At 42.0% G+C, this 24,070-nt stretch overlaps 1 protein-coding gene across 3 annotated transcripts in view; it reads right to left on the bottom strand.

The window, feature by feature from the left end:
* The window catches only part of EVC2 (EvC ciliary complex subunit 2), a 174,026-nt gene that overhangs the window by 36,871 nt on the left and 113,085 nt on the right, over positions 1-24,070 (bottom strand). For 2 of the 3 annotated variants that reach the window (XM_059721567.1, XM_059721569.1), the window contains 4 exons: positions 15,769-15,928; positions 13,927-14,387; positions 6,151-6,355; positions 4,963-5,085 (listed from right to left, as the gene is read on the bottom strand). In XM_059721567.1, coding sequence (XP_059577550.1) covers positions 4,963-5,085; positions 6,151-6,355; positions 13,927-14,387; positions 15,769-15,928 — 949 coding nt within the window. The remainder of the gene's footprint in view (positions 1-4,962; positions 5,086-6,150; positions 6,356-13,926; positions 14,388-15,768; positions 15,929-24,070) is intronic. The other variant, XM_059721568.1, reaches the window with a different exon arrangement.

Raw genomic sequence — 24,070 nt, 5'->3', positions numbered from 1 at the left:
AACTAGCTGTGTTAGCAGGCTTTCAGTCACTAGAATAGGGTCAGTCGTAATGATCTGGACATAAAAATGCAATCTAGGTCCTGCTCAGAACACTAAGAGCTCAGTTGGGGATGCTTCCTGGTACAAAATAGCTCTAGGAAATACAGAGGTGAGTTTTACTTTATAAAAAATATAAAGCTACAATAAGAAAAACCTTACTGTTCAACTGTGAAAGCTAATGAGACTTAGGTTTCTAAAAATCTGCTTTTGAAAATGAGACTTTGAGATAAAATAATGATTTCCAAAGTGCCTGTGTTTTTTAGGCATTTATATGGTCTTCATGCTCACAGTGTCTCATAAACATAATCTCACAACTTCTCTTCTAGGTAGAGAAAAGGTATTACTTCATTTCACAATCAGAAAAGTGAGACAAGGAGGAAGACTAACAGTGGGTTATTTAAAGATATTTAGGGACCTAAGTATATAGATAAGTACCTAGTGGGATTTTCAAAATCACTTAGAAGACTATCTGTATATTTACATATTTAAAATCCTTTAAAACAAACATCCTAACTGACTGGCCTAAGTCAAACAAGAAGCCTTGGGCAGAGCAAGAAACTGAACTCATCTCTTCAGTCATGAGCTACTATTTAAGCCACAAGGTCCTCCCTTCCACTATAACTTTTGTTTTGATTATTATTCAATGTATCGAGACAGATTCTTAGCTTTTTTGAGGTTTCATAGACCCACTGACTTTAAATAAATCATTGCATTTTTAATAATCTGAATCTGATCTGCTGTTTTTTTCAGCTTTCACACATTTGCATGAGATAGTAACTGCCATTCTTATGGGATCTTCAAGATGCTCAAAATATGCTCAAAGCGGGAATGGTTTTGCATGATATAAAAGTAACATTTGAGGGTTCTCTCTGTGGTGGGGTGGGAGAGACACATGTTTTTAAAAACAAGTTTATAGTGCATCTGTAAAAACAATTGTTATGATAGATGTATGCAAACAACAGGAATAAAAGTTTACTGTTCTCTACCCAAGGCTATCAGTCCTAGATATAGGGATTTTTAATGAAGTATGCAAGCATGAAATCTGGAAACAATGAATGAATAATGAAGGGATGAATAAGTAAATGACTGATCATCATCAATTCATGTTTTGAACTTATAAAATAAATAATGGATAAGCATGAAAATACAGCTTGACGTCTTGCCATCACTTTTAAAAGTATTGCAAAGTTTATGCTTTGACTGCAGCAGAAAACAAAAGCAAAAAAAGGTGACATCTATGGCAGAAATAGGCATGCACACTGTTGTAGTCAGGGAGGTCAAGAATTAGGTGATTTTAAATGACATTTCCATATTATGAGATTTTGTTCCTCATCCCCTGCTTTGTTACCTGGTACCAAATAGCCCTAGGAAGTACAGAGGTGGGTTCTACTTTATTAGAAATATGAAGCCACAATAAGAAAAACAGAGCTGTATTTAAGCAGCCTGAATATGGTTGAACATATTTAAATTCCTCACTGTTACACAAGCATATGCAACATTATACAATTAATTAATAATTATTCAGACTAGTACTCCAAAATGTGACTATCCACAATTTTTTCAGAGTTTTCTTCTGCCTTCATTCAACTCCTAATGCCATAGTTCTAAAAACACTTATGCATTTGTTTAATCTGAGCAGTCCTAGTGAAATCAATGTGACATATTAATTGACTTTAGTGGAAGCTGGATCAGTTTTCAATCACCAATTAAATAACCAAAGGCTATTTGTGGAGAGCTACTGTAGCACTAGACAGTACACACAGGATTATAACATATTAGTCTTACATTGGAATATTTCAAACAGCTTTGCTGAAAATGTAACAAGCTGTGTGCATTTAACACAGTCTCTTGCTCTTGATTCCACATGAAACGCTCTAATTAAGTGATGTTCTTTAAATTTAACTTAACAATATAAACTCACTATGGTGAGTCCAACTTCTAGTGTCAGCTTCTAAATTCCATATCTGCTACTGACTCTAATTGCTACTAGCACTGTCTTCCTCTCTCTTTCTCTATTATGGCAAATACAAGAATTGATCTCAAGATGTATTGACTCTCTTCAGCTGTAAAAGCGATCTTTAATGAGGGTATATTTATTATTTTCAGTCCAGCAATGCCAAGAGGTCATAAATCAGTAAGAAAGACCTGCTGCACAAATATATTGTGCTCGATTTGTACATTTCAAGGACAGAGCATGTATTTCAGTTCCAGCACAGCACCAGCACCATGCTAGAATTCTTTGAAAATGCCTTTGCCTTTCTTATGATTAGGGACCTGAGGAACAATGTCTTGCATTTGAAAGCTTGTCTAACTTTATTCCAACAACACAGCCAGTCCAATAAAGCATACTGCTCTAAGAAATCCTTGCCTTTTGCGTTTCTTCTCATTTGTGGAGCTGCCACTTCCTTGTAACAAGTTCAGAGAGCAGCTTAAAAGCTGATTGTTAGAGACATCTACCAAAGAAAGGAGATGATCTCTTTTATAGTTTTCTAGGTTGGAATCAGTGAGACTCACAGACACCTCTCAGGATCGGAGATCAAATATCTTTCCACATCCTCTCAGCCTGGTACTTCCTATCTTTATTTTTTTGCTCTCATGGCCATCTTAGAACATTATAAAACCAATATACCCTATATCGTCTTTCTTCTTCAGGCATCTTTATCCCTTACAGAGTTCAGGAGCCAGCTTCTTCTTTGTGCAGCTCAGACAGCTCACACTCACCATTCAAGTTATTAAATGAACTCAGCAGGACAGTAGGAAGTACAGTAATGAACACAGGAGGAGACCTTATGGCATAACATTGTTCTGTTCTTTTTGCAGAATTGGTCATAAAACTTTGCAAGAGAATAGTGATTTTCAAGAAGAGAAAAATATTTCAATTAAAACAAAAAATAAACTATACAGAAAGATTGACTGAAAACTGAGGTAGTGAAAAGAAGAAACTTTCATTTATCCTCTTAAGATACGCACACCTGGTATTGTAGTGATAATATGAGGTGTAATGATTTTCCTCAGTAACAAGCTAGTTTCCTAGTACTCGGCCTTTGATTAAAAGTTTTCAGCTATGCCATTCAAAAGAAGATAAGGACATTATAAAAACTCCAGAATAAGCTTGAGCTCATATCATAACTGAGACATATTCAACCTCAATTAAATGAGGAAAAGGACTAGATGTTAAACAAATCACAAACATTTACTGCAATGAAATATTAGTGTACGTTAAAGCAGACTTGTCCGTGAATAAAACATATTGCCTCCAGTACTCTTCAGGATGCAAACACTGCAGAATATATGCAGTCCGGGGATTCTAAACCAGGGTGCTGCAGCACCCTTGGGTGTTGCGAGTTCCTTTTAAGGGTACAGCAGGGGCCCATACAATGTTAGTACTGTTAGGTGCGCAAACACCTACACGTGATTCACAAGGTAAACCTGGAGAATTTAAAAAAGGAATCCATAGCGCCTAAAGCATTCTGACTTCTTGTGATCTTTCTGAGTTCTTTGCAACAGAAAACTTGCTCAATTATTTGCCCATAGTAAAGAAATGAGTGAAAGATAAGAACTGGCATATTCTGAGGGGCACCTTGCATTTAAAAAGGTTAAGAACTACTAGTGTAAACAAAATATACTTTGTCACAAAATGTATGAGAACTAATTTTGATGAGGCAGTCATATCTGAGATTAGAATTAACTACCTAGCTTACTAGATTTGATAGCTATATGTTCCTTGTTCCTGTTGGATCTGAGTACCTCCTCATCTCTATTACATGTGTCACCACAGCATTCCTGTGAAATGTGGAAAAGGCCTTATCCCCATTTTACTGAAGGGAACTGACACCTTAAGATTGAGCAACATACCCAAGGTCTCCGAGGGATTCTCCAGCAGAGCAGGAGGCAGTTTCCCAAGGTCCAGAGAGCAGCCTAATCAGTGGACCCACCTTTGCCACAGTGACCTTTTTGCCTCTGACTAAGTCCAGTCCTACTCAATACTCTTGAATCACCCCAATTTCAGTTGATTTATCTAGGTGGTTCCAAAAATACTTAGCCCCCCTGCCCTCTCATAATTAGTAATTGGAGGGGTAGCTCTCCCACCACTCAGACCAACAGCCTAGCAGTTAGGACACTTAACCAGGAAGGGGAAGGCCCAAGTTATACACTAGCTCACCAAGACATGATATGAACTGATTCCTGCTTCCCAGAAAGATACTCTAAATACCAGGCCATTGGCTCATGACAAAACCACTCCCTAGACCTCCTCCTGGGGCTGGCCCGCTGAACAGCCAAGCAGGGAAAACAATAGGGATAGGAGGAGGAGAGTGATGCTCTCACTGATGCTTATCCAAGAAATATTAAGTGCAAGGCAGAGAAAAACCACTGGATGCACAGACCAGAATTAAGGAGCCCCTCACATCTCAGAGCCATACTCCATTTGGTTTCCTCTCTGGGTGAGAGGAGCTACACTTTGGACAAGTGCCTTCATCACTAAATCACTCAGTTAAAACGTCTGAGGGTTCTTCCTTCCTCCCTTCATCCTTCACCACTGTATGGGCAGTTACATAATGACTTGGGCAATCCTGTTCTATCACAGGTGGACTCTAGAAGTCATAAAAGTGCCAAAAATGGGATTTAGGCAGATGTGTGTGAGCCAGTTAGACCTTGAAAAGGGAAATAGGATTTGTTCCTAGATGACTTGGAAATTTTAACACAAAACCCACATGTACTATTCCACTTTACATACAATATAAACTTAACAGATGAGGAAATAAGAGCAAAGAAAGGTGAAATGTTTAACATAGCTATGCATAACACAGGAATACCTGCCTCTATCTTTATCAAGTTTGCACTGATAGGAATTTTATTATTTTTTAATTGTTGTGCACCAGTGTACCGAAAAAATGCAGAGACAAATAATTCCCACAGATTTACCTTGTTCAGATGTTGATCTTTAACTGACTTTTCATAGATGTGAATTTTATCCTCCAAAGATTGCTTCAGGTTATCAATCTTATTTCTGTTTTTGGATCGTTGCTTTTTGGTCTTAGACTGTTGCTATAAAAAGATTATCACATATCATTTTTTTAATAGTAGCTAAAGCTCCCATATAGGAGATTGATATTGATATTATTCCTATTATTTGTATTTATCCCCCATAAATTCCCCCATTAGTAATACGTGTCAGTAATGACTTTTATGAGAAATGTGTATTCTAGCTATCTTTTTGGAAGACCTATTTTTGCACTTTCAGACTAAGATGCAAAAAAAATCTCTAGATTTCTTAAATGAAAGTTTATGTATTTATCCTTTCATGGAAACAGAATGGAAGTACAAAGTTGTATTATTTCATTTTTTTTCCTACTAGTACAGAAGTGACGCATTTGATTTTGCACAAACGTATAATGGAGGTAATAACACTGAGTGAATTGAAATGTTTCTCATCTCTCCACAATGCCCTTAAAATAAACAACACATGTAAGTGCTGGGGTCATGCAATTTTTTTTTTATTTACGTAAGTGTACCATGGGATGGAAAAGGTTGGGAAATGCTGCTCTAGTTCCTTGGCTTCTCAGAAAGTCTCCCTAGTAATAAATTTCTTTTGGCCTCCTGCTTGCTCCATTGGGGTTATTTTTCTGTTTTGGGGTAGTAGGATAAGCATGTTGGAGGGAACAGTTGTCCAAGGTAAGGTGATAGTATTGCTCATTTGTTGCCTGAAAAGTGTTTTTAAATGCTAAGAAGCTAATGAGGAGATGACAGAGTACACCCACACTTGATAAGGCAGAGAACCTCTTATGAAAGTGAAGGGTTTTTGGGAATCCCCAGACAAAGCTGAATTTTTCAAGTGTTCATAAGAAAGGAGATACTGTGCTAATGTATTGCACTGGCAGGAGAGGCCAGAGGCCAGCAGACTGCTTTTACCTACCCAAGTAAGTGATAAATACATTGGGCCATACAACTAGAAACTGATTATATTCTGTTTCCCAAATATTTGGAAAATGCCCTGCTCTTAGGGGGATACCACTTAATTATGTGTGTGTGTGTGTGTGTGTGTGTGTGTGTGTGTGTATGTATTAGTACACATACCTAAGGAAATGTAAAGTATTCAGATACTGATCCCACCTGTTTATCAGGTACTGTTAAGCTCTGATCCACTTTCAACAACTCTGCTTCCACCCACTCTGACTGATAGACCTGAAGCAGTGTTTTTGCTCGTATCTTGGGCAAAGCCAAGTTAGTGTCTATCTGAGAAAAGCAGCAATGAAACTCTTGTCTTATATTAAGCAATTCTTCTTCTGATAATGAAAGAGGAAAACTCAAAAGTCTCCTGTAAAAACAAACAAACAAACATGCATTTATATAAATCTGAACAGATTAAAATAAACAAGCAAAATCATGCACACATATTTCTACCATCCGGAGTGCTAAGGGTGGAACCTGAACAAAATCAACTTCTCATAAGAATTAATGTCCTCTCCTTTTCTGCCCTGCTTTTTAACCCGATACTGTGATTTCACATAGGGTTTACTGTTTTACTTGTTGCTTTAGAAATTCCATGATAATACTTTAAATTCAATATGCAGAATAGTGGCCTGGAGAAAATGTGATTTTTCAGGAGAAAACAGATACATTTTGCTTTAAAATAAATCTTTGGATCTGATCACAGAAGTATTGGGTATTTCCCCCAATGTATAGATTTTTTTCCTACTACTCGGGTAGTACAACCGCTTCAGGGTTAGAATCAGTGGACAGAACATCCCTTAAAAACTCCCTCTGCTGTCCCTACATGACTGGCAGCTGTTGCTGTTGAGAAAAGCCAAAACACCTCAAGCCCAGATAATGTCTCTCACACGGACACAAAAACAAGGTTTGTGATATTAAGCAGAGTTGGCAATAACAGGAGTTGGTCATCAGGTGCTGGTATGTGATGAAGAAGCCATTCGCAAGATATTGCCAAGTGATAAAAGGCAATTTTCATTTTGAATGTGCATTTGTTCAGGTTTTACACAGGTTGCGACTTCTTCATTAAGTGGGTGCCATAACTCTACATTTGGAGGCACTAGATTTATATTTACCCTGTGAATTTTTGTGAACTAATGCAATGTTCAACTCTGACTTTATGTAATATCTAACATTGAAATTAAATGCATAAAAGTTATACTATGTTTTAACAAAGTATGTACTAATTAACTGAAGGAAGAAGAGACTTTACTCTTTCCCATTGCAAAAAAAGCTGGTAGGGCTTCCACCCCTCATGTATTCCCCCTCCTTCGCTCCCAAAGGGCACGGTGCTTGCATTTTACTAACTCTCTAACCCTTTTATTAATGATTTTGCCTTTTTAGCAGAGTTCCAGAAGCACCTGCTATGAAGTTACATTATGTAACAACCTCCCTGGTTGTAACAACCATACAACCTCCCTGTTCAACTTAACTGAGAGATCAATCACATGGGTGTTACTACGCCCCTGGGCAAACCACCCCCAGGCTTCGGCAGTACCTTAAATTCCCAGGCTCTGAGTAAGTACCTGACAAGTCTCTTTCACAATGATACTGTTTTGCTGATGTAAATCTTTACATATATTTCTTCAATAAGGCAAATTCATTTGTCAACAACTGACTGCTAATTGATTTGATTTTGGAGCATCATCACATAATTAGTGCATTAAGTAGTACATTTATCCAGGAGAGATTGCTTAAGCTGTTAAGTTATATTGCATAAGGCAGTTAGTGACAATGTTGGGAGTCACCATAGATACTTTTGCTTTATTATGTACAGAAGTCAGCCACTGATGAAAGCTGTGGTAGCAAGCTGAGTGTGACATAAAGAATGGTGTTAGTTGGGTTTGACTGTGTGTAGGCTGCAACATAGTTGCCTTCCCATCACCATGCCTGGAAGTCCAACTCTTGTCTTTGTAGTACAGCCTCTGGTGGCCTCAAGAAAAAGAGGGTCAGACTCTTAGCAGCATCAACTTTATAATTGCCTCAGCTGTAAAGAGCAAGAGGAGGAAAGGTGGCTCTAAATCTTTTTGCTTCCCCAGTCCTGGAAAACATAGACACCAGTGGGAGCACCTGTGTCAGAGAAATCAACAACAGAACCTGATTACAACTTCTCAGGGCCAAGAATCTGGCCCCAAAACCTGAAACTGCAGGGGAAAGGGAACTACCAATCTATTCTGAATTCAGCTGTTCCATGTGGCTGGCCACTGGAACCTATATACCACTAGAATATACCACCATGACAATGACTACAACAGGAGACAGAAAAATAAGCGGCAGAAACAGCATGTTGCAGACCGAACCGGGAATACAGAGCCACCCACCCCACATGGAAACACGTGTCCTATTTGCAAGAGAACCTGTGGATCTTGGATTGGCCTTGTCCGCCACCCGCAGATAAGGCAATCATGGAAGACAATCATCCTTGACTGCAAAGGATTGCCGATCATGATGATGATGATGACCACTGGAATAGCTCTCAGACAAAAGACAGGGCAGATTTGCACCTTATAAACTAACTCAATAAGAGATATATAGTTTAAGTTTTGCCAGCCCAAGCTCATTCACTTCATCAGATGCAGTGAAAGGATATGCACAGAGCAGTGTATAAAATGGAGAGACTGATTTGAATACAACAGGTGCGAGGAGAGGTAGTTATTGCTTGTTTGCCTCTCCCAGCACTGTCCCCCTCCTGCCCTCTACTCTCTGTCACTGTCTTCTTGCCTTTTATATTCAAAGTACTGTTTCTATTTGATAAACTGATTTGTGAATGTCCTTTCACAGTATCTGCTGAAGCAAGCTTGGCCTCATGAAAGCTTACACTAAATCTCTGAACTAGTTCATTAGTCTGGTGCAAATATACTCCACTTCTGCCTTACTTCAGGCTAACAAAGCTAATTACCTCTCAGAATTTTTAACTTTTTCACTCAGTTATATTTCCTTCACTGTATAGGCACCGTCCTTCTGGCTACTTATGTGCCCATGATCAGTGTAATAGCTCAAAATGCAGAAAGCAAAATGTGCACCTTGTATTACTTCTATTATTCTTTTAAAAATTTAACTATTTGCCAATGTTTAAAAACTATATAAAAATCCGACTGTGGCAGTTAAAATGAAAAAAGGTAGAGCAGAGCATTTCAGAAATCCCTTAAAATGGGAACATATTCATGTTTCTTGGACTGGAATAGGGATCCAGGGCCCCCTGTTACTTTAAAAGATGCAGCAGTGAGCTGTCTAAGCTGGCTACATGGGGCTGAAAGGAGTACAGGAGCAGGCTGGCCCTTAAGTAAAAGGGAAACTCCTGTGTGCAGCTGGGGAACCACATGACAGGAAGGGGGCAGGGCTTTGGGACATATAAGCCTGTGGCTTGAGTAAGAGCAGGCAGGCTGGTCCTGCATGCTGCAGGAAGACGATCCTCTGGGAGAGTTGGCTGCAGGAAACAGGCCCATGGACATTCAAGCTACCCATGAGACTGCTGAAGGGGAAAAATAGCTTGAGCTGAAGTACTGACCCAGAGTGGGGAAGAATTTTGTGGAAGCAGTTTGCTTATATTTCTGTTATGCTGAAGTTTCAGACCAGAGGACCGGATGTGGCTAACAGGGGTAAAAAGGAAACCACAGGAAGGCACCCAGTGTAAAGCTGCCCAGCTAGGGTCAGGGACCCCAGGAGCAGAGCAGCACTCAAGTAGCTGCACCAAGTTCAGGGAGCCTAGGGGCAGCATAGTGTGCAAGCAGCTATGCCAGGGTCAAGGACCCTAAGGGCTACCACATGAGACCAAGGCCAGGGCCTTGGAGGCCAAAAGGGTGAGACAGGGCTGGGGCCCAGGAGCTGAGGTCTGGGACAGTGGACCTTGCTCTGGAGGGTCCACCTAGAGGAAAGGGGATGAAGCCAGGAAGGCAGAACCCCAAAGGTTCAAGGCTTGAGGAGCCAGGGTGACCTCCAACCCCCAAACACTGACCAACATATGCAAAGCTTGGGGGTGGCTAGAGTTCATGATTATTGCCCCCAAGGCACAACTGTGGTTGTCTTAAAGGGGAAACCCACCCTGTAGAGTTTGGGGCAGAGGAGCTCCAAGGACTGTACTCAGAAGAAAGGCGCCCAGGAAGAGGTTACCCTGGCCTCTGGAGGCAGCCTCCCCAGCTAAGACGTTAAGATCAAGGCATGGCAGGAAAGAGATAGGAGGTAAGGGGAGGCACGGGAGGATAGGCAGGCAGGTGATGACCACTAGGGGGTATCAGATGCTGGATGGATGGCCTGAGCCTGTCACAGGACAAATAAATTAAAAATATAAAGAAGGAATTTTCCTGTTGATATTCTAATATAGTTGTAAAGTCATTTTTCATGAATGAAAAAATTTCAACTGGTTCTTTCTTTCTTCCTCCTTTCCTACTTTGAGGGTAATATTTCACAGTGCTGGAAGGGGACTGAAGAAACATCAGTAGCTCCTGCACAGTTTTCTTTCTAATAAACAGAACAATGGAAGTTGCTAGAATTCTTAGTAATAGTTTTTTAAAATGATGGTAAGTAAAAATAGAACTGTATTTGTCAAGTTACTATACGTGGAAAATCACCAATCACTTTTGGATCACTTTTACTTGCAGCTGATCCAAAAGAGACTTCTAGGCTGAAGCTCTAGTCCCTGAAGTAGCAAAGTGCTAGACAACCATTAGACAAGACTGGCTACCTGCTGTACTGTTTTTCAAGTCTCTGGGTTAAGAATAGTTCAGAAAAAAACAAAATATATTTATTTTTCAGCAGTCATCTTCCTGCCTCCCCAGAAAGAAATAACCGATTAACTTTAAAACTAACAATAAATCTATAACAAGTAAGGAATAGATAAAGCATTACATATGCATGTGCGCACATGCACACACACACTTAGGCTTTCTAATATAAAACTATATGACATCGTTTCCTTGTTTTTAGGAAAGATTATTTTTATTTCAGCTTAATCATAGTCTCACATGTTGTTATTATTTCCGTAAACTTTGCTTATGCTGCTTTATGAAGTTTGTTCCTGTACTAGTTGGATCGACTGACTGCAGTCGACTCCTAAATTAAGATATTTGCACTTACAATATTTTATCCATTCACCCCGTTCTTATTTTAAAGCATCCTTTCCGCAAAAATTTACAATATATGTGCCACTCCACAAAATTATGTTAGATCATACATACATACATAAAAGAAGTATGGAGGAAAAAAAATCAATGGTTTAAAAAGGATTTCAAATTACTGTTATGCCATACCTTTATTAAAAAGGATTATAAAGTAATTTATATGTTGGTGGTAGCATAGCCTCTTGAATGATCAACAAAGCTATCAGTCAGAGTAATTCTTTGCACAGAACTGGATATGACAGATATCTGAAAGCTGGCATCTGGCTATCAAAATATCAAAACTGACACACAATATCAAAACTGACACACAATGGATTGGATGTAAAGATAGAGACAGTTATTAAACCCCCCCCAGATAAAAAATCTGCGCAAATGTTACCTAGAAAAGTTACCGGAAATGCAAGCAGCTTAACATTGCTGTGAATAAAGATAGAATCTGACAAATACAGCGGAAACTACTGCAGATTGGAACAAAATTATCACAGAATCTTAGAAACTAGAAATGGAAAAGACCTGTTAGGTCGCACAATCCATCTTCCTGTTAGTGCAAGATTGTTCTCAATAGGACATTCAAAGGTAATAAGACAATAGACTGAAAAGGCTTATGGAAAATTACTTACAATTTTGAATAAAAAAACAAAATGAGACTCAAAGAAAGAAATGAATGGATTTTCAAACAGAGCAAACATTACAAGTAATGATTGGGCTCTTTCTGCACATTTTTTTTTACCCCCTTGTCTACCAGGCAATAGGCAAGCTTATGGGGAGAAAGTTGCATCATACCTGGCTGGTACATATCTATAGTTAAGGGGAAAAATATCTCCCCTGTTAGTTGAGTTCAAGATTGTCATTATAGGTATGCTTCTTTTAATGGAGCATGTCTGTAAGCCAGAGGACAAACTGACCAGCCACAGCAGTCCAGAAAAGGTTGGAATTTAGTTCTTGAGTTTATTTCATCAGAAGTCAGAACTGGAAGGGACCACTTGGGTAACTGAGCCCAATCCCTGCAATTGCAGGCAACCATGTAGTATATGTGAAGTGCAAAAAGTTCATGAGAGCATCTACTCTGGCATACCAGCACGCCTCATAAACGACACACCTTATCAACCGGTCTCTTTCTTCAAAGCATTTTTTTTAACAAGGGGAAGATGCAAGAGGACTCAGAACACTTGGTCATAGCAAGGATGGGGAAGGACACATCCTGTTCCCTAGAAAGATACCCTTTCCCAGGGTACTAAGAGAGAAGTTAGCTGTGTTAGTCTAACAGGCAGAAGGCAGGGCTGTGGCATCTGAGAGATTAACTGGTTCAGAGAGGCATGATCTTTCATAGGCTACTACCCCAGATGTGAGGAACTAAGGCCCCTTCTACACATGCAGGAAAAGGCATGATGGGATTGAATGCACAATCTTCTTTTCATTACATCCCATTATACCTTACTGCCAACAGAGGAGCCTGATCCTGGGCTCCTTCTGCACTGGCAAGAAGCAAGCTCCCACAGCTGAGAGCTCCCACAGCTGAGAGCCCCCTCATTTGAGGATCTCCCAGCTGCGGGGGCACCCCTCACACTACCAGAGCTGGGGGATCATGGCTGCTGTTATCTCCCAGGCTCAGGAGCGCATGAAACCCTGGGGTCTGGGAGATCTCAGGAGCTGCAATCCCCCAGGCCTGGGGGTTTCATCCCCACCCCCACAAGGCAGACAGCCCCTGGGGCTGCTAAAACCTAGCTGAGTCCCAACTCCCAGCATCCACAGCTGTGGGACTCTGGGTCCCCCTGCTGCCAGGACCCAAAGTTGCCAGTTGCTGGGGCTGAGAGCTCCCTCAGTTGTGGGACTTCTAGTCCTGCTGGGCATGATGCATCCCTGTGGCTGGGAACTCCATCAGCTATTTGGGCTCCCATCCTTAGGGAAGACTCTACTACATGTGCAAATTAAAGCTCCATAGCTATCAGGTATAAAGCTAGTACACATTTTCGAGGTTTAACTTTGTAGCTGGTTGGAGCCTTTTACATTGTGATAGCTAGTTTGCACATGAAGCTGGTCTTAAGGTCATTGTGCAATTAACCAGTTAATTGTGCGATACCTGTAATGTGTAGAGGAGGCCTAAGGAGAGGCTCATACTAGTGATTCTCTAGTCTGTCTGTCTCTTTCCTGTCTCTGTTTCCACAACAAAAACAAAAAGCCTAATATCTAGTTTCCTATAGGTCACATGCCTGTTCCCATTCATGTGTTTTGCAACCACAATATTTTTATATAATCATCCTGTTATGATGTCCAATGTCTCTGATTAAAGATTACATTTCTAGTTCTAAGATATATGGTAGCAGATGAATGCACAGAAAAATCAAGAATACTTAAAAAAAAATAAATCTTAAAACTATGGAAGTGGTAATGTTAATTGTGAGGCTTATTATACCTAATGCTCTGAATACTCTCTCTCAGGTTCTGAGACTCTGAGAAAGGGCTGAGAATACTTTCATTTGCCAAAAATGCAAGAGTTGCATACAAATTGTGACATACACTAAGTTAAGCCAGACCTACCTTAATTTTCTAGGAATTTTCATTGAAAATAAAAGCCTATTTTTCACAAGTTCTCAGCACTGAGCACAGACACTGACTTTAGCAGGTGCTTCAGATGCTGAGCTCTTATGGAAACCACATCCTGTTCCAAAGTTTATATACAATAAGTGAGAAGTAAAAATTAAAGCGAAATATGTGATTCATTCATAAGTTATTTTTCTTTACAAGAGATATAACCAAGAAAAGAGAATAGACAGGCACTTACATGAACACTAACTTTTCCCAGGTCCTTAATTTTTTTTGTTCTGAAATACTGCTTGCTAGTTCTTGGCTTGCTTTTTTCCTTGTAGTCTGAAGCAATTCTTCAAAGGCCATATTTTTGTCATGTTCTTCTTTTTCAAGCTGTTCAGTCTTAATGGCAATCTCCTTTTTATGTTCCTCTACAACTTGTAGCAGGTACAACTTTGGCACACTGAATTTTAACAGTTCTGGTGCAATTACTCCATACTGAATGTGTTTAAGCTCCTCAATCGCTTTCTCTGTCAGACTAAATTGAAGTACTTTTAGTTCTTCACTGGCATTATTATCAAGCTTTTCAGTAAGTTCTTCAAATTCAACAGCCTGATCAATCACAAGGTTTTGCCACTGCCTCAAGTAGTGGCTAACCTCTTTAGTGGTTTTGAAAGCATCTCCCAATGACATCTGCTCCTTTCGTTGTTCTTTCTGCTGATTTGTTTACCGAGAAAGAAACAAGATAAATATAAGGAATAACTTTCCAATTCATAAATAGAGCAGAACCCACATCAATTGCATTTGGGCATTCACAAGCCACTCAGTTCACAGTGGGTTGCCAAATTAAATGCGAGCCACACACCATGCAAAGGAGCACCACCTGTAGGATCAGCTAGGACAGAGCTGTCCAACTGGCCATCTACTGAGCGGTTAACAAGCAGGTGATGGGGTCCTGCCTAGCTGCCACTCTGCCCATTGCTCTTGTGGCACTGGTGGCCATGGTATCCAGCCACCCATACCTTCTGGGGGTGGGGCAGCACAGTATGAGCGGGCCAGGCTGCCTGCACAATGTGCACCACCAGGAGGTCCTGCACAAATAGTGAGGGGCAGCTGAGCTTCCTGTGTTGTACAGCAGGCTCCCCACATAAATATAAGACATGCCATTATGGGGTCACACCACAGGTCTTCCCAGTAAGCTGTACCTCACCGTGGAAGTGGATGCTGAGGGAAAGAGTATTTATGCAGGGCCTATCCAAACTGATGTACCCAGCAGCCACTATTACTTTGGGTTAAGATTAGACATAATGGCTAATGCCTACAAAAATGCAATGTGCATTTTTTGTATTTGTCTAATAATCTGGCATACTCTAAGCATCTGAAAGGTTCTGAAAATGTAAATTACAGAAATGAGCAGTCAAAGAACTGCTGGGAGGGAAGAGAGAGACTTTTATAGATATCTGACATCTTACTGCATATAATACTTTCACAGTAAGCTGGTGCAGAGCCACCCTTGTGTTGAGAAAAGGCCTTGGATGGCACTAAATTTTATGTCTAGATCTCTCTCCTGCCTTTGAAGGATTGCTCAAAAATGCAACCTTCCAATTACATATTCTGCATCCTTCCATTCCTTGTAATTTGCATACAGGATTTTAGTTAGCTACAGATGCATAAAATAGACCAGAGGGCAATGAGTGGAGAATTCACAAAAAAATATGGATAAACACGATTGTCACAGATCTCTATGGAGCCTGGAACCTAGTTTGTGTAGCCATGGAAGCTGCATATGCAAAATGTAGATCCTAGCCCTAATACCTTTGACCCAAGGAGACTTCAAGCTTCAGAATGGAAATTTGGAGTTTCTTCAGTCATATAACTTCCCTGCATATTTTTCTAGGAGTAGGACGTAATCTCATCAGAGCCTGAACAATAGGGATATGAGTTACTGCATAGCTATACTGTGGTAACATTAATGAGAACAATGAAAATAAAGGATTTCCTCTATTCCCCCCCCAGCATAAGTATTAAATTTCATCATGTAAGAACTATACTTTATCTTGCAGCTCTATTGTTTTCTGCTTCATAATCTCAGAGTTACCTTCTGCAACACTTCTCTTCTTCGCTTAATAATGAGTTTCTGGTGAAGTTTTTGCTTTTCATGTTTCAAACCTTGATCCAACTTCTGTTCAACAGAATGAACTTCTGCCTGCGCCCGGTCCAGCAGGATTCCCAAATGACTTTCAGACAAATGACCAGCTCTGGAATAATAGCATTTAGAACGTGTTACCTTGAGTACTTAACTGTATGAGTATATGACACACTGCCATAGGATCACAGCATATGTTTCTACCTATGCATAAATAAGAACCAAAGAAGGAAAAAAAAAAAAAATCAAGGATAGAGTAGAGCCAAGTGCTTGTACCCAGGTTAGTATTTTATAAAATATTCAAAGAAGATATGTGGCTATATACACTTACATATTTAAAATTAACATTTAAGGGAACATTTTTTAATGTTTTCTATTCATGGAATGCCACCAAAATGTAACTATATTTATGCTTTCTTTCCATGTCTAAATACCATCCTTACCTGTATCCAAGATGACTTCAAATTTAAGATGGCTCCCTCTAATAATTAGTTTCTATACATGGAAAATCAACTTAAAAAAATCCTTTGAAAATTCCTTTGAAAGATGTATAGCATCTAATTAATGGAAAGTCATCTTACATTCCTCACCCCACTGCTGTGACAGGGAAAGCAGTAGTGGGGGACAAAGAGCCAGACACTATCCAGATGCAGCTAAATGCTGTAGCCAGGGAAGGCATGGTTCATAGCTACTGTCCCAACCAATCTCGCGATAACCTTCATCAGCCAATCCTGTATAACACTATGATTTTTTAATCATTATATTGAGATAACAGCATTGTGATTGTGTAATTTACACTTAGCCAAACCCGTGCAAAGATTTTCACTTACGTTTTAGCAACCTTCAGAAGTGTGAAAAAATTACAGAGGTTTTGGATGATGAGAGAAATAATTCTACAAACTGAACTGTATTACATTTCCAAGAGCATGGTTTGTTCCAAATTCTGGAATAAATCTGAGAGATGATGACACTTAACTCAAGCTCATTTGACTTTAATAGTTATCCCTAATTATGTGAACATAAATGAGATCTAAATCATGATGTCGTGGGCCAAATACAATAAAGTAGAGATAAATAAATCTCTTTCTCTTCCCCTCTTTCCACAAACAACCTAATTTATATTCTAAGCATTACTGATGTTCTCTTCACTTCAGGAGTTCCCAAAATGTTTTCAAACAGAGAGATAAAGGAGCTTAATTCAATCACATTCAGCATTTGGGTATTTGTAGTTATAACTAAAAAAAAGAAAAAAGGATTCAGATTTTTTTGTATTAAAATACTATTTTTTTTTCGCTACACACCATTTACTAAAAGGGATTTTAAAGGGTCAAAATATAATCTGGGATGAAAATGTGATCCCCAGTGCATTTTGGATTTTGTCAAAAAACAAACAACTTTCTTCAACTAATCTCCAGGCACCTGATTTTTAGAGCACAGCATTGAACATATCATACTGGTTTCAACCGGAGCTGTGGGTTACCAGCACCTAGAAAATCAAGTGAGGAAGACACTGGGTTGGAAGGGAAGGAAGAACTTGTTTCTGGCTTCTGGTCCCAATGCTATATATGCATTTCATCCAATAACATTTCAATGCAGAAGCAGTACAAGAAGCACAAGCTGTACTTCAAACACTTTGGATATTAGCATTAAAATTAACAGGGATCTTAACAAATTGGAGAAATAGGCGCTATACACCAAAATTAAATTCAACAAAAGACAAATGTAACATGCAACACGTGGGGAAGAAAAACCCAAATGCATAAATACAAAATGGAGTATAGCTAGTATGGTGGTACACTGCTGGGAAGGGTCTGGGAGTTACAGGGAAATGACAAATTCAATACAAGTCAATAATACATTGCTACAAGGAAAGAAATGGAAATATCAAGTTGTATTAATAGCAATACCATATTCAAGGTACAGTAGGTAACAGTATCAATCTGTTCTTACCTGGTTAGAATTCAAGTGGGCTACTGTATCCTGTTCGAAGAAGGATGTGTCCCCATTATAACCTAATGAAGAACGTCTTGCATTTGAAAGCTCATTTAATTCTATCCCAACTATGCAGTTGGTCCAATAAAAGGTATCACCTTAACAAAACCTTGCCTCTCGCATAATTTCTGGGTCACCACGGCTACAACATCACTCTAACACATCCCCATTTTAAGGAAGATGGAGAGAAACTGGAGATGTTCCAGAGGTGAACAATAAAGATAATAAATAGGCCACAATACAAGTCATCTGAGAAAAAGGTAAAGCAACTAGGCTGTTTGGTTAAAGAAAAGGAGATTAAAAAGGAATGACAACAACTTTTAAATATACAAAAGGTTATCATACAGAAGGAGAAAAATTATTCTCAGCAGAGGGGGCAGCACACAGAGGAACGTGCTTGAATTATAATAAAGCAGATTCAAAGAATCATATAATAATGGAACAAGCTACTAAGGGAAATTGTCTAGTCTCCTTTATTGGGGGGTTTCAATAAGACACTGATTGGATAGCACTAGAAGTGGCTTTAGAAATGGTGAACCCTGCAACTGTATGGATGACTCTTTAGATCTCTTCCAAGTCTAATACTCTAAGCCACAGCAAAGGATGCTAGCAGTAATCAAAATAGGATCTAATGAGATCCTGGACAAGAGTTTTGCAGTATGGATGTAGAGGAAAGGCTGTAATTTAAGACACTAGGGGACAAATCTGCAAGACTTAACATAGCCTAGATGTGAAGACCTAGAGCACTTGCCCCCAAACCTCTTTTGGTCAATTCTGGGCTGGGGGGGACATTGGGCATGTGGGCATGTATGCACGGGATCACACCCCCCCAGGCCAGCAGGTGAGTCTGTGGGGAAGGGAAGGGGCAGGGGGCCAGATCGAGGCCCCGTAGTGAGGGCTGGACAGTGTGGCAGAGACAGGTGCAGAGGAAGCCGAGTGGGGCCCTAGTCCGGCTGGGTGGTGGGACAATTGGAGCCCGGGGGGCTCCTCCAGCAGTGGAGGGGGGGAGGGCTCCTGCCACTGGGTGCACCCTGGCAGAGGCCCAGGGGGCATGTGCCCCCCCATCTCTGCAGGGACAGAAGCAGCATAGGCAGCTGCTGCTGTGCCTTGAGCCCCGCTGCAGCTGGCCATGCATGGGCACAGCTCAGCTCACCTGAGGGACTCATGTGAGGTCAGGCCCCAGCCTGGATGGGCCTGGGAAGATCTGGTCATCCAGGTGCAAATGAGGGGGCTCCCGCTGCTGGATGCAGCCCAGCAGAGGCCCCAGTGGTCTGTGTTGTCCCAAAACTTGTGCTTGGGTCGCAGCAAGCAGCCCGAAGTAGCATCTGCCTCTGTCCTGAGCACAGATTAGGGGGGGGGCATGGGCCCCCTGGGCTATGTCCAGTGGCAGCAGTTCCCCCCACATACCCCTGGATGGCCAGAGCTGAGCCATGCCCACGTGGTGGCCAGATGCATGTGGCATCAGGGCCCGGCCTGGCCAGGACTGGGACTCTCCGCAGTCCAGGGGTGTGTGTGGGGGCTCCCGCCACTGGACACAGCCCAGCGGAGGCCCCATATCCCCCCCACCTGTGCTGTGGGTGGAGGCGACTGCCCGCTGCGCCTCTGGGTGGAGGCGGCTGCTGGGTGGAGGCAGGCTGCCCGCTGCACCCGGAAAACAGGTGCGCGGGGCACAGGCCCCCAAAGTAGGTCCCTCCACATGCTCCTGGACCACAAGAGAGTCCAAGACCTGACCAGCCTGGGGCCTAACGCTATGTGTGTCCCACTGAGTGGGCACAGCTCAGCACAGTGGCAACACAGAACTGGGGTCAGGCCCTGGGCTGGCCGGGTCTGGGACTCTCTGTGATCCGGGATGCATGGGGGGCTCCCACCGCACGGCAGTCTGGCAGAGGCCTTGGGGGTCCATGCTCCCTCCCACCTGTGCTCCAGGCACAGCGGGCAGCCCATAGCAGCAGCTGCCTCCACCCAGTGCGCAGGTGGGGGGGCACGGGCCTGGGGCACATGCCCCCAGGCCTGTGCTTGTTCCAATACTTGACCACCCTCATAGTCCTCCTAATATCTAGCCTAAATTTCCCCTGCTGAAGCTTGAGGCCATTGCTTTAGTTCTGTCCCCGGCCGTCATGGAGAAAAGCCCATCTCACTCTCTCTCTGTAAATCACCCTTCAGGTATGTGAAAAGTATGATCAAATCCTCTCTCAGCCTTCTCTTCTCCAAATTAAATAACCCTTGTTCTTTCAGCCTTTCCTCAGAAGTTTTGCCACTAATCTTTGTTGCTCTGTGATGGACTCTTTTCAAACTGTCCACATCCTTCTTGAAATGTGGGGCCCAAAACTGGACACAGTACTTTAAGTGAGGTCTCACCAGTGTTGATCCTCCCACTCACCCCTGTCCCTGCCTCTGCCCTACTCCCTCCCTCACCGTGGGGGGCCTGACCTGCTGGGGGGTGGGAGGGTGCCACTGGTGCCCGGTAGATCCTGGGTTGGACTGTAATTCAAAAAGTGATCTTGTACTTGAAAAGGTTGGAGACCACACACTCACCTAGACATATCTGAGCTGAAGTCAATGACCACAATTCAGGACTTCAAGGAGACCAGAATTTCACCTAACTCCATTAGTCCAAGTTAGTTCAAGTGCCAATTTCCAAGTTAGAATTCCATTAATTCAATATAGTAAAGACCTCACCTCAACAGATGCTAATATGATGTTTATCCTCATTGAAGACAGAGTGCTCAGCATGTAGTGGGATGAAGAGAAAGACATTACAGGAATGAAGCAATAACAATGAATGAATATTAACTGAATGAAGGGGATATCAACTCCCTGTTTGGAAAATAGTTTTGATGCAATAAACTCCACTGAAATAAATGAGAATAAAAAACATTATGAAAAAGAGGTTAGTAAGAGAAATACTATTCTTTGGTCTTTCCTATAAATCAGGACGGAGTTCCTATTTTAAAGACCTTTTCACAGGAAATTATTGTGGTTTTATTAGACATTAACATCTAAGAAGAAATTAATAAAGCAACTTGAGGTCTTCAAATTTAGTAAAATTAGCAACTCAATTATATTTTAAAGGGTTAAAAAGAAAATGCTAGTGATAACGTGATGAAGCATTTGTCACTAAATGGGTACCTGTTTGTATATTTAGATTAGTGTAGTTGTGCTACTAAGGAAAGTGATTGGTATGAAATTCATTCAGGAGAGAACAGTACAATATTGGAGTATGTATGGTGTGGAGAAGGCAATACTAACATGGATTTTGCAAGAAAAAAAGACAAAGAGAACTTTCTATCTTTGAGCATTCTTTGAAAGTGTTAAAATGGGAGATAAGGTGCTATTGAACATAATTCATTTGGAGTTTTCAATAAGCATTTTAACGGTATCCCTGAAGAGACTTAAGAAAAATGACTCAGAAATGCATAAGGGAAAAAGCAACTATGCTGTATAAACCAGTTAAGCAATTAAAAAAATTATACCAACTGGCTGTTCTGTAGGCCTAACATTAGGTACTCAGGTGATTGCACTGGGACCAGTATTTAATAGGTTTATTAAATAAATTTGGAAAAAAAAGTGAAAGGATTTGTTGAAGCATAATAATGACATTACGTTGCTTTCATTAGTAAAAACTATGAATGGTTCTGAGAAACTCTAGGTGGATTTAAATGTGACAACAGGAAACATAACTTGGATACATTTAAGATAAATGTACTGGCAACAAAAGACTGAATACCCTAACATGATAATAGGCACTGACCCTGAGGGAATCTCTAGATAGAGATGAAATGAGATTAAAGAGCCTGGAATTAGTATTCTGAGTTAATATGCAGGGTCCTGGCATCTGCTTGTCTGCTGGAAAGGAAGGACCTGGTTGACACAGAAACTATCTTTGCTGACTTTATGCCACCAGGGAACTTATTCCTTCATTTCTGGTACAATTATCATCAGGGATCTTGATTTTCCCTGATAAAAAAAATTGCAAATTCTCTGGTAACCCCCCAAAATCCATGATTGCTGGTGCCCCTCACTCCCTACCCACAGCCCCCTGCCCCTCCCCCTGCCCCCCCACAGCCCTGACAGAGGGGGCCCTCAGCTGCCAGGGACCCAGGTCCACAGCCCCCTGCAGGAGGCAGGGGCTGCTGTAGTGGAGCGAAGCCCACCTCTCCCCCCCCGCCCCCACTCCACTCCACTGCTGCACACACTCCTGGAGAGGGAGGGGCAGTGCAGAGCTCGCAGCAGCAATGAGCTTCCCCATGCAGCCCCACTGTTCCCTGCAGCGCCGGGTCATACCTGCTGAGCTGCAGACGCTTCCAGGGAAGGACAGCATGGTGGGAGTCTGAGCCCACAGCAGGCAGCTCACACCACCCCAGCCATGATCTGGGGGCACAGGTCCCCCGCCATGCCCTGGGAGTGTGCACAGTGGTGGGGAGCCAGCCCTGTCCCCTGCCCCCCAGATGAGCTGCCTGAGGCCCCACCCCACTCCCTGTTGGGGCCCCATGGCCATGCATTATAGCCCTGGGCCCCAAGCCCCATGAACTGCCTGGCTGGGCAGCAGCCCCAACCACAGCCCTGTCAACTACCTCCCTCCCTCTGTCCAGGGGCCTCAATTCCCCTCCACCCCATTTACCTGCCGGAGCTGCTCTCCAGGCTGCCTGGGGCCATGTACATATATATGCACCTGGCACCCCGTGCCTGACTGCCCTCCTCCTGCTCCCTTCCAGCCCCCTGCAGGTTGCAACTCTGCCAGCCTGCAGAGAGCGCTTTACAAAACTGCAAAATCCACGGGTTTCTCTGTTAAAATGAAAATCTGCTTTTTCTTCAGGTAAAAGAGAAAATACATGTTTTTCTCCATTTTCCCATGGGAAATGGAAAACCTGGATCCCTGATTATCACTAAGCATTACTCTGTGCTGCTTGAGTGGTGCAAAGGGGGTACAACAAACACTAAATCTAGGCCAGAGACATGTACATCACCATTAATAGTGTATCAGGCATAAAAAGGTTGGAAACCTTACTCCATATTTTGGTCCCTAAATAAATAGCTAAATTTTCAAAATGGAGCTGAGTGAACGTACCTTTGAGATATGAGGCCTCTTATTTAAATGCCTTCTTTAGAAACCCAAGGATTTTTGTCAGTGATATCTTTTATTAGGCAAACTGCATGGTTGGGCTAAACTTAGACAAGCTTTTGAATGTGAAACATTCATCAGGCCTTGTTCTTTATGGAGATATGTTTTAAAATTTGGCTTCTATGTTTTAATTTTAAATTTTCACTGCAGTCCCAGGGTAGCTGGGGTTTTTTTTATAGCTGTGTTATTCAGTTGAAGAATATTATACCCTTTATGGGCTTGTCCATCGCACAGCAAACTAACTAATGGACACCCAACTGTATGCTAAAATGCACCGTGTCAAGCACAATGCACCCCACTCCACTCTCATGGTTACCAATCCTCAGTAACATTGTTCTCTCTCATCTCTGCCACACAAATGCTGATGCAAACATATTAGCAGACTCGGTGATAATCCTACACTGCCAGTGCACTGAGACATATTCCACCCACCATAAGCTCAACTCCCCTCAAAACATCCAATATGGTCCACCCTTTCAAAATCCTTTGATTTTTCCTTACTGTCACAGTGGGGTCCTGCAGGAGGGCCATGATCTCCTCAAGGCCCCCTTTCCATGCCAAGTTGGACTAAGGGCACCCTCAGATTCTCGCCCGCCACGTCTTTGATATTCCTATGTATTAGGGGAGGCTGCCTTATGTCTTCTTGGACACGGTCCACTGTAACCTCTGGCCCCATGGATTCCTGGACCCCTCGTGGGTCTTGTCCTGCAAATGGGTGCTCCGGGGCACCCTAGCCTTATGGGCTATGCATGGCTCCAACCACCCCTTTCACCACGCCCCAAGCCTCGCAGCTGGAATAGATTCATAGATGTTAGGGTCGGAAGGGACCTCAGTAGATCATCGAGTCCAACCCCCTGCATAGGCAGGAAAGAGAGCTGGGTCTAGATGACCCCAGCAAGATGGTTATCTAACCTCCTCTTGAAGACCCCCAGGGTAGGGGAGAGCACCACCTCCCTTGGGAGCCCGTTCCAGACCTTGGCCACTCGAACTGTGAAGAAGTTCCTCCTAATGTCCAATCTAAATCTGCTCTCTGCTAGCTTGTGGCCATTATTTCTTGTAACCCCTGGGGGCGCCTTGGTGAATAAAACCTCACCAATTCCCTTCTGTGCCCCTGTGATGAACTTATAGGCAGCCACAAGG

This window comes from Alligator mississippiensis, chromosome 2, assembly GCF_030867095.1.
Source record: "Alligator mississippiensis isolate rAllMis1 chromosome 2, rAllMis1, whole genome shotgun sequence".
NCBI classification, from domain to species: domain Eukaryota; kingdom Metazoa; phylum Chordata; order Crocodylia; family Alligatoridae; genus Alligator; species Alligator mississippiensis.
This window is presented reverse-complemented; position numbering and strand designations above follow the sequence as displayed.